Source organism: Thamnophis elegans, chromosome 16 (genome assembly GCF_009769535.1).
Source record: "Thamnophis elegans isolate rThaEle1 chromosome 16, rThaEle1.pri, whole genome shotgun sequence".
Classification (NCBI taxonomy): domain Eukaryota; kingdom Metazoa; phylum Chordata; class Lepidosauria; order Squamata; family Colubridae; genus Thamnophis; species Thamnophis elegans.
The window spans coordinates 24124547-24139074 of NC_045556.1; the positions used below are offsets into that span (position 1 = coordinate 24124547).

General features: G+C 45.2%; 1 protein-coding gene across 1 annotated transcript in view; it reads left to right on the forward strand.

The window, feature by feature from the left end:
* The window catches only part of SPG11 (SPG11 vesicle trafficking associated, spatacsin), a 39755-nt gene continuing 25227 nt past the window's right edge, over nt 1-14528 (forward strand). Inside the window, exons 1-16 of the mRNA XM_032233427.1 lie at nt 1-273; nt 497-681; nt 2127-2354; nt 3360-3555; nt 4962-5099; nt 5223-5665; nt 5841-5986; nt 6760-6892; nt 7168-7323; nt 9553-9728; nt 10555-10731; nt 11036-11107; nt 11418-11545; nt 12560-12732; nt 13835-14033; nt 14150-14353. Of these exons, the coding sequence (XP_032089318.1) occupies nt 86-273; nt 497-681; nt 2127-2354; nt 3360-3555; nt 4962-5099; nt 5223-5665; nt 5841-5986; nt 6760-6892; nt 7168-7323; nt 9553-9728; nt 10555-10731; nt 11036-11107; nt 11418-11545; nt 12560-12732; nt 13835-14033; nt 14150-14353 (2942 nt within the window). The 5' untranslated portion in view covers nt 1-85. The remainder of the gene's footprint in view (nt 274-496; nt 682-2126; nt 2355-3359; nt 3556-4961; nt 5100-5222; nt 5666-5840; nt 5987-6759; nt 6893-7167; nt 7324-9552; nt 9729-10554; nt 10732-11035; nt 11108-11417; nt 11546-12559; nt 12733-13834; nt 14034-14149; nt 14354-14528) is intronic.

Genomic DNA, 14528 nt, shown 5'->3' on the forward strand with positions numbered 1-14528 from the left:
GAGGCGGCTGCGCGGTGGGGCGCGGGGCCGGAAGTTGCGGAGGACTACAGCGCCCGGCAGGCCTCGCGCGGGTCTCTCGGCGGAGATGGCTGAGGCGCTGCGGGTGCTGCTGTTGCCGCCGCTGCCGCCTGCGGAGGTCCCGGCCGGCCGCCTGCGGGCCAAACTCAGCCGCGGGCGGGGAGCGCTGGCCGTGGCCGGGCCGGACGAGCTACGTCTGTCCAGGCTGCCCTCGGCGCGTCTGCCCGCCGTCTCGCTGCCCGGCGCCTGGGAAGAGTAAGCGGGGCCTGTGGTGGGGAGGGAGGAGGGCGAGGGTCCCGCGAGGCTCCCCTCCCCAGGAAGAGCCCGGCCCGGCCGCTGACTCCCCGGGCGGAGGGGCTTCCGGGGTGGCCGGCGGGGGCTCGCTCAGCACTTGGGGGGGGCAGACGGGGGGGCAATTGGAGCAGGGGGGGAGATGGAGGGAGGGCGGACCCGATGGAGAACAACGCGGCTCTTGCAGCTTCGTGTGGGGCAGCGGCGAGGCGGAGGATCCGGCGGGGGACCGCCTGCAGCTGCTGGCCGTGGCCGAGTGCCGGGGGCTTTTCCTCTACGAAGCCGCCTGGGAGTCCGGGAAGTGGGGCGCGACCCTCCTGCGCAGCGTCCCCGAAGAGCGACTGCGGGTCCTGCTGGCCCCCCGGGAAGCAGGCGAGTCTCTCCTCCTCTCCAGGGGGAAGAGGGGGGGGGGGCTGCCCCGGGCTTCTTCCTGGGGGAGGGAAGGGGGAGGTTTTCTCTCTCTGGCAGCCGCTGGGTTGAGGCCCCTCGGTCGGCCTCCCCAGCAACTGCAGACCTGAGCTTGACTCCGTCCGGTGAGGAACCGTCCCAGCCGCCTTTAAGGAGAAGGGGAGCTGCTCCGCTCCAGAGCTCTTCTGGATAAACAGCCCCTGTGGTTGCCTGGAGGTTACTAATTGGGTTCCACCACTGTTCATCCAGGCCCGTCTCTCTCAGGGCCACTTTATGTACTAATTTCCTCTAGCTCTCCCCATATGCCCACCTGTGCTTTGTCCATGGGATAAGGAGAGAGAATGCACTGAATGGGAATCCAGGTAAGATGGAAATGCTGCTGCTTCTAGCTGATGAGCTAATTCGGCTTTATTGTAGGGCTATGTTAACCAGATCTTGCAAGTTTGAAAGTACAAACGTTTATCTTTCTCTGATTGTTCCCTCTGATTGTTCCCTCTGATTGTTCCCTCGGCAGCAATTCTTCCCAAGGTCATTCCCAACCCTTGCCCTTCCAGTGTTGATGGGGGTGTGGTCTTCTCCATATTTCCTTGATTAGGGTATTGTTTTCCGCTTTGATTGTTTGCCAGGTATTAATTCCTTCTTTATCTGGGTGTGGAGTGGTGGAGAGGATCTGTTTATGCTGTATGTTGCAGGTGACTCCTATGTTTTTTTCCTGGGCCTGCTGGGTCCCCTGATCCACTTTGGAGAGTTTTAGTTGATTTGTGCCATGTGGTTTTAATAATCTTTTACTTTTTTTCTGAGATGTTTCTGGCATTGGCAGTGCTATCTTTTTCATCGCTTGTGTTGATTGTATTGTTACTGGATTGATTGGTCAGGCACTTTGATAAAATTATGGGTATCCATTTCACTGGAAGGGTTTGTATAGGTGGTCTGTTTTCTTTTTTTGGTTGTTCTTGTGTAGCAGCTGTGTATTTGTGCTCATCCGAATAATGTTCTTACACAGCTTCTCTTTTAGGAGGTTGGGTTGTTTCTTCGATAGCGGAACACTTCGTGTGGGTGATTAATTCTATGCTGAGTTGGATTCATAATGGCTTATATAGTTACATATAAAACATTCATCAATATAATAGTAAACAAAATGTAATAAAATATAAACAAGTATTATAGGCATTGGGATAGATTGATAGTTTTTTAATATTTGTCTCAAAATTGCAGGAAACAGTGTTATCAATTTTTGGAAACGAGAGGTCCATGGGGCTGCAAAAAAAATCATAATTATTTATGAAGATGGAAATTCTCTAAGTGCTGGGTTAACAATCTAGTTGAATATGCTTTTTTAAAATCAGCGTTTCTCTGCATGTTATTTCTCCTTTACAAAATATGAAATATTCCTTATTTCTCTTTTACAGGCGTACTATCTATTTCCTCCTTGCAAGTGTTGTCATTTAAAAATGGCAGAGCTATACTGTTGCTCAACAATTTTGTGATTGCACATCTGATTTTTTCTGGAGGAGAACTGGGGGAAGAGGTGGAAGGCTGCTTTAGACTTGATTTGCCCCCACAAACTTTGGAAAGGACAGTGAATGTTACTTTCTGCAGAGGTATCCTCTTCTTGCTGGATGAGACCGGATGGATACGTATCCTTTAATGTAAAGCCGGTGTTGGGTGAGCTTCCAAGGATTGTTTGGCCATATCCCAGACTGGGTAATGCTGAAATCTAAGAATGAAAATTGACCCACTAGACATTTAGCATATTAATTCCCAGCTTTACTGTGAAAAAGGCAAAAAGTCCCCTGTTGATCCAAGAGTGCTTGCAAGGTGAGTGAGGAGGACAGAGAAGGGCGGATGGGATTCTATATGTCCCATGACTTGTAGTCTGTGAGGTGCCTACCCTGCTTTAGGTTACTGTTTGCTTCTGGGCTGACCCAACCACACTGCTCTTGTACTTTTCCAACAGCTTCAATTCTGGGGGCCTTCCTTAACTCACAAGAGTCTTCAAGAATTACCAATAAAACAAATGATTTTTCCTCTTGAGACTCATCAGTGGCATATATAATCATGAAGAGTTAAATGTTTGAAATCCTTTCATTCACTTTCCAGGTCTCTGGAGGAAAATTGTGCATGCTAATTATACATCTTCATTGACTTAAAAACTACAGCACTAATATGTTTCCACTGAAAGCAGGGAGAGTGAGTTATTTCAGCCATTGTTAAAAGACATAAGTTAAGAAAAGAGTATTTCTTCTTATAATTAGATTTATGGTGGAGGTTGTAACCCTGGTTGTGTCATCTTTCCCTAGATGGGAATTCAGCAAACTAGCCCTGTCATTTGTCTGGCCTTGAACTCTGGCCTTGATCTTTAACGGCTGCATCCTGAACATAAACAGAACACAGAACATAAATGTCCTTCACAGAACATAAAAAGATTGATTTTTAAAGCATAGTAGTATTTTCCCAGCAGCAATTCTATTGTATTTATAGTTTACTTGATTTCCTGTGCATAGTTACTCTAAAATAAGATGACTTTGCCCAGTGAGGCTTAATCTGAAGCAGGAATGCCTACAATCAGGCTCTTTGAAGGGCAGGTTTCTTTTTGTCCTATTATTTCAACAGCCTTTGAAGTTCTTTCACTTTTTACAAAGATATATTTGGCGCTAGCGATGGTGCCTATTTGGCCCACATCAGTGTCGCTCTCTATCAGTCACGGGAGCAAGAAGAGAGGAAGCAGGACATGCCATTTCCTCTTGGGCAGCTGAGTATATCATACGATCTCAGCACCGCTGTGGTTGTCAGCCACTCCAGTTGTGTGGCTGCTGTTGACCTCAACTTGTACTTCAGGTAGGTGGATTGAAATGATCGAAGGCTGCTTCTCAAAGGCTGCCTGATTCCCAGCATAAAATTTGTTTTTTGCAGATGATTTATATGGCCACCCATTTTACTTCAATGGTTCTGAGTGGTTTATAAAGATTAAGAGCATGAAAACCACACATATAACTGCCCAAGGATAAAACAGTAACCCCCCCCTACAAAAAAACCCCACATCAACAGCAGTAGAACTCACCTGTGATAAGAAAATGCGTGAATATTTGGAAATTTAAAAAGTCTTCCTGCTCATAACAAGTAAATATTTCATAGCTGCCTTGGGCAGGATTCCAGGTCTTTCCAGAGAAAAGGCTAGTTAGAAGTCTTTCTAATTACATTTTTGTAGCACTCAGTAGCTGAACTCCTTTAGCAGTTCACAGAATCATGGTTAAACCTATATACATACATTAAAAACCCTTGGTGCTTTTGTGTCAGGGTTATTTCAGCCTTACTAGATAGACAAGAGCAGGAAGCACTAATACAAGCAGTTCTTACTTAATGATGTAGCTAAGCAACGGGGTCATAAAATACAACACCAGGTGACGTGCCACTTAGCAACAGCAATTTTGGCACTCCTGGATGCTGTCATTAAGCAGAGCACCATGGATTGCTGAGACCATTTGTGACATCCTGCTGGCTTCCCCATTGAAATACCTGTGTTGTGAAGCCCAGGCTTTGATAGTGAATACCCACTATTTGTTCTTTAAATAAGACAGGATCTCCCACATTCACATCTGATTTTCACCCTATTGATTAAAATGCCTGACTCCATTCCTGTCTAATGAACTGAGAATCTTAGGGCTTCCATGCTTTGGTCATAGGCAAATCTATAGTTTTGGATCATTTTCCTCAATGAAAAAGTATAATAATATGGATTTCTTTGTTTATTTGAGTATCTATCTATCATCTATCTATCTATCTATCTATCTATCTATCTATCTATCTATCTATCTATCTAAAGATGATTAGGGGATTGGAGGCTAAAACATATGAAGAACAATTACAGGAACTGGGCCTGGCTAGTCTAGGGAAGAGAAGGACCAGGGGAGACAGGATAGCAGTCTTCCAACATTTGAGTGGTTGCCAGAGAGGAGGGGCTCAAGCTATTTTCCAAAGCACCTGAAGGCCAGACAAGGAATAATGGATTAAAACTGACCAAGGAGAGGTTCAACCTAGAAATAAGGAGGAACTTTCTGACCATGAGAACAATCCACCCATGGAACAGAAATTGCCTTTGAAAGTTGTGGGAGCTTCATCCCTGGAAGCTTTTAAGAAGAGACTGGACTGCCATTTGTCAGAAATAATGTTGGGACTTGGACTTAGAAGATCTACAAGGTCCTTTCCAACCCTGTTCATCTGTTTAATTTGTTTAATCCCCCCAGAGAATTCCCTGACCATTTGTTTTGCAAGCGAAGCTTTGAAAATCTTTCTGCGCAACAGTTGGAGGGGGTGGATGAAGATGACCTCAATAGTTCAAGTTACAGCATGAAGTTCTTGCAACCTTCATTCCAGACTGACAGGTTAGTTGGCAAAAGATACTTTTATAGTAACAAGAAAAGTTGTTTCATTGAAAAGTCTAATTCTTACGTCTTCATTGCATGCATCATTGAAAATATTAAGGTTTCCCCCCCTTTTTTTTCCAGATCCTGGAAGACACACGTACTATCTCTGGATGATACACGCGCAGACAATTATTTTCCACATTTGTGTTCAGATGTTGAGTTGCCTTGGTATCAGCATCTTCTGCACTTAGAGCCAATGAAGTCTAAGGCTTTGGACACTTCTGCAGCGTCCCTCTTTCAAGAGGTTGCATTTGTTCTTTCAAGCTCCAGAGGGAAAGATAATAAAAGCACTGAAGAGAGGCGATGGAAGAATGTACATTTGGGTGACCTAGAAGAACGTGGGAGTCTTGATTGTAAACACGTGACTGGTTTTCACGTGCTCTTCACTGCCTCAAGTGAAAGTGAAGGACTGACTCTGGTCCTGTGGGATTTGGTGACACAGGGCATCACGCAGTCTTGTGTGGGGAAAAACTCCTTTTTCGTGGAATATACCAGGGAGGAACCGCTATGGCTCGTCCTTTCAGGTGAGCATCTTTGATTTTAGTTGCAGATAAATATTTTCCCTCTAGAAAATTTCAGAGTTGAAGTTGTTTTCTCCTCTTGACATTAGGAGGGAGCTGTGTTCAAGTCACTAGAACATCTTTTCTGTAGACAGTGAGCAATATGGAGATAACCTCCCTCCTTTGTGATCCTCCTTAGAGACTGGCCTCTTTTTGTTCCTGTTTGGCTTTACCCAAGAGGAATTCTTGACCAGGCTGATCATCTACGGAAGCGCCAGCACTGTAGACTCCCTTTGCTGTCTCAATAGGTGGGGGAGGTGTTCGATTCCTGTACATGCCTTAGAGGTAAGGAAAGAAGCCTGGTTGGGGGTAGCAGCGTCTTTGTCTTTCTATCGCTGAGGTTTTTCTAAATGACTCCAACTCTTTCCCTGGGGCCTCTGAAGCCGTTGAGGCACTGGCCATCCATTCTAGAGCAGAAAGATTGATTCCCCACACTTTTTGTTGTAATTAGTTCTGGTGCTCAGCCAGTGGAGATGCAAGATCTCCTGCTGACAAGACAAGAAACTTATTTGGCTAATTCCAGCACAATTCTTCATATTGTGAAGATTGTTGTGTGTTTTTTTAAGTATTACCATTTGCATGTTTCATCTATCATTTCTTATCTTTAAAGAATCCTGAATCTTACATAACTACTGGTCCTTTGCTCTATATTACAAAGAAATATTGATTGTTCCTTGGTTACAGTCAATGTTAATTACAAATCTGTATAAAAGTAAGCTGTAATTAACATATCATCCAGCATTTATTTTGGTGTATTCAAATATATACAGAACAAATATGTTACTTAGAATAGAATAGATCATATCCATGTTAAGGAGTTTGTAAGCGGAGAAAGAATGCTAGAGCTCAACTTCTCAAGAACGAATTCCTGTGACAAAGGTTCGTCTCGGTGGTGTTACAGCCAGACCTCTGAGAAAAGAGCTCAGGAAGTGAGAAGCACAATCCATGGGTTGGTGCTCCCTTGGACACCCAGGCTAGGAGCTAATTAAGAGGGAGATCAAAGTTAATGGTGGATCTTTGTATAAATATAATATAAAAATTATATTTTTAATGTTTAGGCTGGCTTAGAGAACCGACAGTTGGACACTGTGGATTTTTTCCTAAAGAATAAAGAGAACCTTTTCAGTCTGTCTACAGCAAGCTCTCTACAGGATGAACCTGCAAATATTATGTCAGACTTTTACTTGAAGAGTAAGTAAACTATGAATATTCACACTGATATTTTATAAATTGCAGTATAAATCCAAAAGAAGCGTCACTTGACTGAATGCAAAGTAAGCTGCATGGAAGGCAGGGAGAGTGGGTCAGGGCACATCCCTGCCGATCAGAGATCTCTGGGTCTTCAGAACGCTTAATGGAATGAATTGCATATGTCACCCTGGCATCCCTTTGAAAGCAAATGCAAACTTGTGCATTTCTTAATGTGATCTTCCCTTTTGTCTTGGTTTTACCCTTTTCTCCTGCAGGTGTTGAAGAACTGAGGCCAGCATTGGATTTACTGTGTAAGGCAATTCAAGAAAATGATGTGGAAACCCAGAGCAAGCATTTCTCTGAGCAGCTGTTGAACCTCACCTTATCTTTTCTTAACAAACATCTCCATGAGATTTTTACCCACAGAGAAGGTAGAGTCAGTATTTTGTATCTATTTTACTTGAATTGGTATTCTCTGGGCCATCGTGTAACAACAAAATTTCTATTTCCGGAATGGGTTTATTTACAAATTTTGTGCTCCTAAAATCATGAAGGGAAGAAAGCCAGAAACAGGGCAGCATGCAGGTTCAGCCTTAATACCCACTTACTCAGTGGGTATTAAGCGTCTATGTCAGAGTTTTGGCAGTGTGACTATTATTATGAGATAACCCCAGGAGCAAAATACAGCACACAGAGCCTTTAGACAATTAATAGTGGTTTATACATACATCTATACAGACATATACATGGTAGATAAATCCCTTACCACTCAGCTACGGACACAAGGAGAGAAATGAGATACACAATGAGAGAGAGAGAGAGAGCCTCTAATGGTCACCTATATGTAACACTAAACAACTTGTGTGGCCCCCACCAGAGTCGTAAACCGGCGATACCTGTATTGCTGAGTCATCCTCATTGCATCAGTTTACAGCTTACATCCTTACATCAGCTGGCAGCTATTAAATCCTCATTACCTGACAGTCTCTAAAGCATCTAAAGATATATTACGGACTGTGCAATACAGGTAGTCCTTGACTTACAATCATTCATACAATAATACAAGTTACAATAGTATTTAAAAAGGTAACATCAGTTTCCACACTTGTGACCCTTGCGGCATCCCCCTGGTCACCTGATAAAGATTCAGGCACTTGGCAACTGGCATGTCCTTGTGGCAGTTTCGGTGTCTGGGGGTCTCCATTGGTAACCTTCCCAGGCAGCTTCCCACAAGCAAAGTCAATGGGAGGAGCCATTTGCGCAGTTAAGATTTGTCTGATGACCACATGATTCAACTGCATGATTTCCCCAGATTTCAGCCATGGGTAATTTATTAAAAGGTCTTCTATTTCAATTGTTTAAAATGGATGGATGGATTCCTGTGACATAGAAATCAGTTGAAAGGCCCCTTCCTGTTTTATTTGGAAATACGCTTTTTCTAAGAGTTATTACTACTATCGTCCATTTTCTTTGAATATCAAAGAAAATCCAGAGCAGTACAGAAAAACAGTGTTGCAAACCTGCAATTACTCTGATCAGGTCTACACAAAATGCTTCTTTAAAAGTCTGTTTTAAAAAAAGTGACTGCATCTGGCAACTTGTCTGGCTGGGTTGGAGATTATTTCCTGCAGAATATTCATGTTGATACTGAAGAACAGGGAAAATGGAGCTCTGGGAGAGACTGTAGCCCGAACCTCAAAGGCAAACCAAAATTTCTCCTCCAAAAGTTTTGAGCTGTGATCCTGAAGATAGGAATGAACTACCTAGCACAGGCATGGATAACCTTTTTCTTAAGGTGTGCCACAACTGTGTGTGTGCCCACCCCCTGTGCATGCACGAGCGAACCCCCCCCCCAGCGCATGCGTGAGCCACCCCCCCTGCATGTGTCCAAGTGACCCTCGCACACGGGGAGGGGGGAATGTTTGCCCTCCCCAGGCTCCAGAGACTTTCCTGAAGCCTGGGGAGGGCGAAAACGGCCTCACCCAGCCCTCCAGAAAGCTGAAAATGGATGGCCTGCATGCGCATGCTAGACCTGAGGCCTGCCGAGGGCTGCCGTGCTGGCAAATATGACTCTGCGTGCCAACTGTGGCGTGCCATAGGTTCGTCATCATGGACCTAGCATAATGTAAGAGTTCCACAAGTCTCTCATGGCCGTTGGGGTGGAGGTGGTTGAGAAATTCAGTAGAATCAGTCCTGCAGGCTTCCCTCTTTCCTCAGCCAGCACCAATAAGGCTGCCTCAGTGTTAGCAGTAGGCCTGAAGCCAGACTGACAAGAATTCAGGTTTGTTTCTGTAGTGATGGGTGTGTAGCTAGGTATCGCACCTCCTGTATCCCCTTTGCCCCAAATGGGAAGCTGCTGCAGGACAGACATTATTTGAGAAGGAGAGCCTGCTGCCCTCACCCCTTTCCATGGAGCTGACTCCTCCTCTGCTGGCCATTGGCAGCCAACAAGCAGGAGAAGAACCCAGGGAACAGCATCCCGTCCCTTCTGACTAACGGCTGCCAGCAGCCCAGATCCTCTCAAAGTGAGGGTGTGGGGTGTGTGTGCAGTGGTTTTGTGGTGGTTGTGATGGATAATTCTGCAACCTCTATATTTACCTTTCTCCGCAAGCAGCCTTTTCAGTAGCTTTACATGATTGCCTTCCTGATGCCCTTCACAGAATTGGATGAAAATATGCTGCAGTGTGTTGACATTTTCACCAGCTACATCATTAAACTCAGGACGTTTATGATCAGGTTTCCTCATAAGCCATCCGGTGCCATGAGCCAGCCCTGGGATTCTGAAGACAACCTACCCCAAATGGAGCAGAGCCACTGGGAAAAATTTGATTCAGAGGTAAGCGGAATATATGGTAGCTTAAATATCAGAATATATTTCACCTGTGATCTCAGTTTATTAAACCATTTCCTTATTACACATATACACAGCAAATTGGAGCAATGTATGGAGCCTTTTCTAAGTTCAGCGCTTGAAAATAATTGATTTCAGTGTGAAAGAGCAAAGTGAGGTTATAATTATTTTAGCAAGAGAGCATTTTGGGTGTGGATGAGAGAGAGAGATGATATAGCTATGAAAATATCCTGGTTTGGGCTAAAGGCATTTGGAGAGGTAAATCTGCCGGGCATTGTCTCATAAGGGGATTATAAATGAGCTGGAAAAGAATACAGGAGGCTTCTGGCTTCATAGGCTGGGTAGTCTTCCTCCTTCAACAGAACTAAACTTGGAGACCTTCCCTGAAATGGAGGGGTCAGGGGCAAAGGGAAGAGCTTTCCACACCAACCTGAATCACTTAATGGAATTTACGGTCATCAGTTTAAGTATTTTAAAATGGCGGCAGCAGCTTTATAGAGGAGAAGCTGGTTAATGGCTTCTCTTTCATCTGACTGGTGCAGTAGCTTCTGTGAAGTAGCTGGCTGCTGAATACAGATTTTTTGGAAGACTTTTAGATCTGTTAGCCTCTGTGCTGTTGGCTTAGTTTGACTATCAAAACAGCTAGTAACTCCCTGTGTGCCACTCAGCAGAACTGCTGCTCATCTCCAGCCTAATGGAACATTGTCCTGATCGGCTCTTTTCAAGTTGTAAGGATGCCTTTCAGAGCAGAATGCAACACTCGGGGGGGGGGGGGGGCGCTCTTGAAATGGCTCATCGTTTTATTTCTCAGCAAGCTGTTACTGAAGCCCTTCTAAGCAACAGAGTGCCAGAGGCACAAATCTTTTTCCGTCTGACTCACAACCCTGCCCAGGATCTTGGGCAGCTAACCTGGATAGGTCTGGAGATGGCCTACAAAAGCCTCCTGAAGGATGACATAAATGAAGCTTCCAGACTTTTAAGGAACATGGTGAGTAATATCACAACCCCACTGAGCTCCATTTAAATCTTTCCTGTAGAGTATTTTCACCTACACAGATTTTGTACCTTGGCACCCTGAGGATAATTATTTGTTCCTCTGGGCTAGGATTTAAATGGGAAAGGGGATCCATAATCCCCAGGGGCGTTTCTGCCTTCTTCAGCCGCTGAGAACAAAAGGCTGCAGCCAGGCCTCGGGTCCTTTCACACCAGTGCAGAGAACTAGGGCAAGACTTTTCCTTATGCATGTTTTTTGCAAACACTCCTGCAGGAGAATTTCTTTTTCCTTTCGGTAGGGCCTCAGTGTGAAGCAGCAACTGCACAAAATATGTTTCTACACAACTGATTACCATGTCCGGGACTTTCTAGTAAGTTTAAGCAAGAATCTTTGCCCACAAAATGACTTCAATTAATTGTATTTTTCCCCATGTATTCTGCTAACCACCTCAGATTGATAATTTGTACTCAAATCTCAGAAATGGTCAGAATGTAAATGGGTTCCAGTGCAGAAATTCAGCTGCACTGACATCATTTTCTGATCTTACGTAAGCGACTGGCAGCATTCCCTTATAATGTTGTCCTTCACCTTGTTCAAAATTTAATTGAAAGGAAACTTGAAAAGGTGTATGTCTGTTGGATGGAAAAGAGACAAACTAAAATTTTGTTTTGACTCTGTAGGTGAGCGTGCTACAAGATGAAGATGTTCTTCCTGAAACAGAGAAGGAAATGGTAGACTTTGTGCATGAGGTAGAAAATATTTATTCAGGCACCTTCCAAACACAGGAAAAGAATGCAGCCTGTTGCAGGTAATGCATCTTCAGTTCAGTCACAGGTGGGGAACAAGCCTGGGATGAACTGAACTCCCAGCATGTAAGCCAAACAAAAATGAGCTCCTGTTTTTCTTTGTCCACCTTTCTGTGATGTGGGGAAAGTGAGATTGGTGAGCTATTGTGGGATCCAATCTGGGTTGGTTACTGGGACCAGAGGTTAGCCTTCCGATCTTTTGGACTCATGCTAGAGCCCATCCTCAGGGAACTTCTCTGACCAAAATGTGTGCGTTGGGCTGTTCTTTGTGTAGTACTTATGTGGTGCCTGGTTGTGTGGCTTTGCAGCTGTTGATTGGGGTGTTGATGGCCAATTATTAAGTTGTTGGCTGTTGTTTCCTACTCCTAAGTACCTGATAAAGTGCTGGTAAATCAACCCATTTCCCAGGCTTCAATCGTTTCTCTGGCTATTTTTGTACCTACTGGCCAACAATCTTAACAGATGCGAAATTGAGCATATGTTCTTGTTTGTTGCAATGTGAGGCTACTAATGAGTTTAGGTCTCATCTGATAGCTCACTTGTGTTCTTACAATCTGGTGGTTAGCTTTCTCCCCATCTGTCAGGTAGGCAATCCATGCAGGGGATCCGGTAGATTATATTAGAAGTTTCTTCCACCTCCAAGCGATCTTAGCAATGCACTTCCAGGTGATCATTTGTTTGAGAGATACTCCCACACACAATCAGGTACCACATAAATACTACATGTAGAAAAGCCCAAAGCACACCACCTGATGAGAGAGAAGTTCCCTCGGGATGAGCTCCGCCACAAATCCAAAAGCTCAGAAGACTAACCCTCCGGTCCCAGTGACCGACCCAGATTGGATCCTGCAATGTTATCCTGGGACACATAAATTTGCCTTCATTTGTTGGTGAGCTATTGGCCAGGACAAATCTGATGGGGATTTGCTATTGAATAGGGCTCATTTTGTTGTTTGGGTTTGAAGGATTGTGATTTGGTGAGAAATTTCAAGGAAATGCTTAATTATTATTTCCAGATCTTGGAGAAAAGAAGCAGACTGTATCGATGTTACTTCTTTGGATTCCTTTCTGAATTGCACTCAAGACAGAATTCATAACCGGGAACACAGGATGATGCTAAACTGGGCTCAGGGGTGGAATCCATCCACACGGGAAAGGATCCTTCTCCCCGCGAGAGCTCAGGAAGGGGGTAAGTATCTGTTGCCATGGGAGCATGGATTTGCAGCTTTTTTCCTTTTGGTTTGTCCTGGTTTTATGCCGCCTTTATTATTGATATAAATACCTCAAGGCGATGAATGTATCCAACACACCTTCCTCCTCCTATTTTCCCCACAGAAACAACCCTGTGAAGGGATTTGGACTTTCATGCTTGAACTGAACAGCCTCCGCTTTCTAGCCCAGAGCCTTAATCACTAAACCAAACTGACAGTTTTGTTTTTGGAAACAGTCGCTTCCTTGGGGGAGGGGGGGGGAAGGGAACGACTCATGACTTGCAGGGAAGCCTCAGCCCCTGACCCTTCTTCAAGAGGAGAGGGCAACTCCCTTTGTGGCATTTTTATGGGGTTACAAGCAAAATTAAGACTCTGCAGCCCACCCAGAAATCAACCTGAATTTTCCGATTTGGACTGGATTTAAGTGGGGAGTCAAAGCAGCCTTCAGGTTGCCCCCTGAATAGGGAGCAGGAGGAAGACCTTCATTATTGTGGATGGAAGAATGATGAAAATTTTTTAATAAGAGAAATAACGTCCAAATTGTTTCAGATCAACACAAGGATAAACATGCATGCACGCACACAAACACGATTTAGCTTCTGGAAGTTTGTTTTAGGGATACAACTGGCCTCTCAGTGCATTTATTTCACTTAGTGGGTCTAGCAACAGTTAGAGGATGATAGCCATGTTAAAAGCGTCATGAAGAAGGGAATAAAAACCGGCCCCTTTTCTAGAAATCATAGACATAAATCTGTTGGAGGAGCAATGCAGCAGGAGCAAAGGGGGCGGCAGGGGTCGGGGTTCTGGCCAGAAAGAGGCAGGGTGTGTGTGTCTCCAACTGCTTTGGCTCAGCTGCAGCTGGGATGTGGGAGGATGGAGTTGGGCAGAGCCCTCCAGCTAGTTCCTTTGCCACTAATGGCAGCAGCTACACATATGGGCATCAGCTGGAGAGTGGTTGGCCAGGGGATTCTGGGATTCTGGAAAAGGACCCGGCCTGAGGAAGACCAGCCTCCATGTAGGCAGCCTAATGTCCACCCAATGTCTGTACTTAACTCATGTATTCATTTCTTTAAAAATTAGAATTTCAGTTCTGTAATCCTGAGGCTCTCTGGATGTATTTGTCATCTTGGCACGATTGGGAGAATATCAGATGGTGGATTTCTGACTCTCAACTCGAAGGCAGCCCTGCAAAATGGCCCCCCCTCCCTTTAGAAGCCATCGGTCAAAGTGCCTTATGCAGCCCCTACTTGCGCAATGAAGTCTTGGACACCCTAGCTAGGTAGACGCCTTGTCTGTATAATCCTCTCCATTTCCATCGAGTTCCCCACCTGCTCTTTGAACAGAGACGCTGCCTAGTGGATCCCTGCTCTTTCTGCTCTGCTTTTTCCTTGACAGAAACGGGACTTTTGTGCCCGCAGAACTGGAAGACTTTGAAGGCCTCCTGCAGAGGACGGCCTGTGCCGGAGGGGTGATGCAGGAGCCCCATCCTCTCCCGGACTATGTCTCTGCAGGCGGCTTAGATTTCCACACCTGCTTTGTCCTCTACTGCTTAGAACGGGGGTTGGACCATCTCCTCTACTCCTACTTGGATTACTATCGGTAGGTGGCCGTAAATGATTCCAGCAGAGGCGTTTGGAGGACGGGGAAGCCGTGACAGGAGCAGCAGATTCTGTGAAGGGGGGGGAGGAAGCTTCAGAGGCTGCTCAGACATTGGTATTGCTTATGAACTAGACCAAGCCCATCCTTTCCTGGCGTGTGTCTTTCCTGCCTCCGG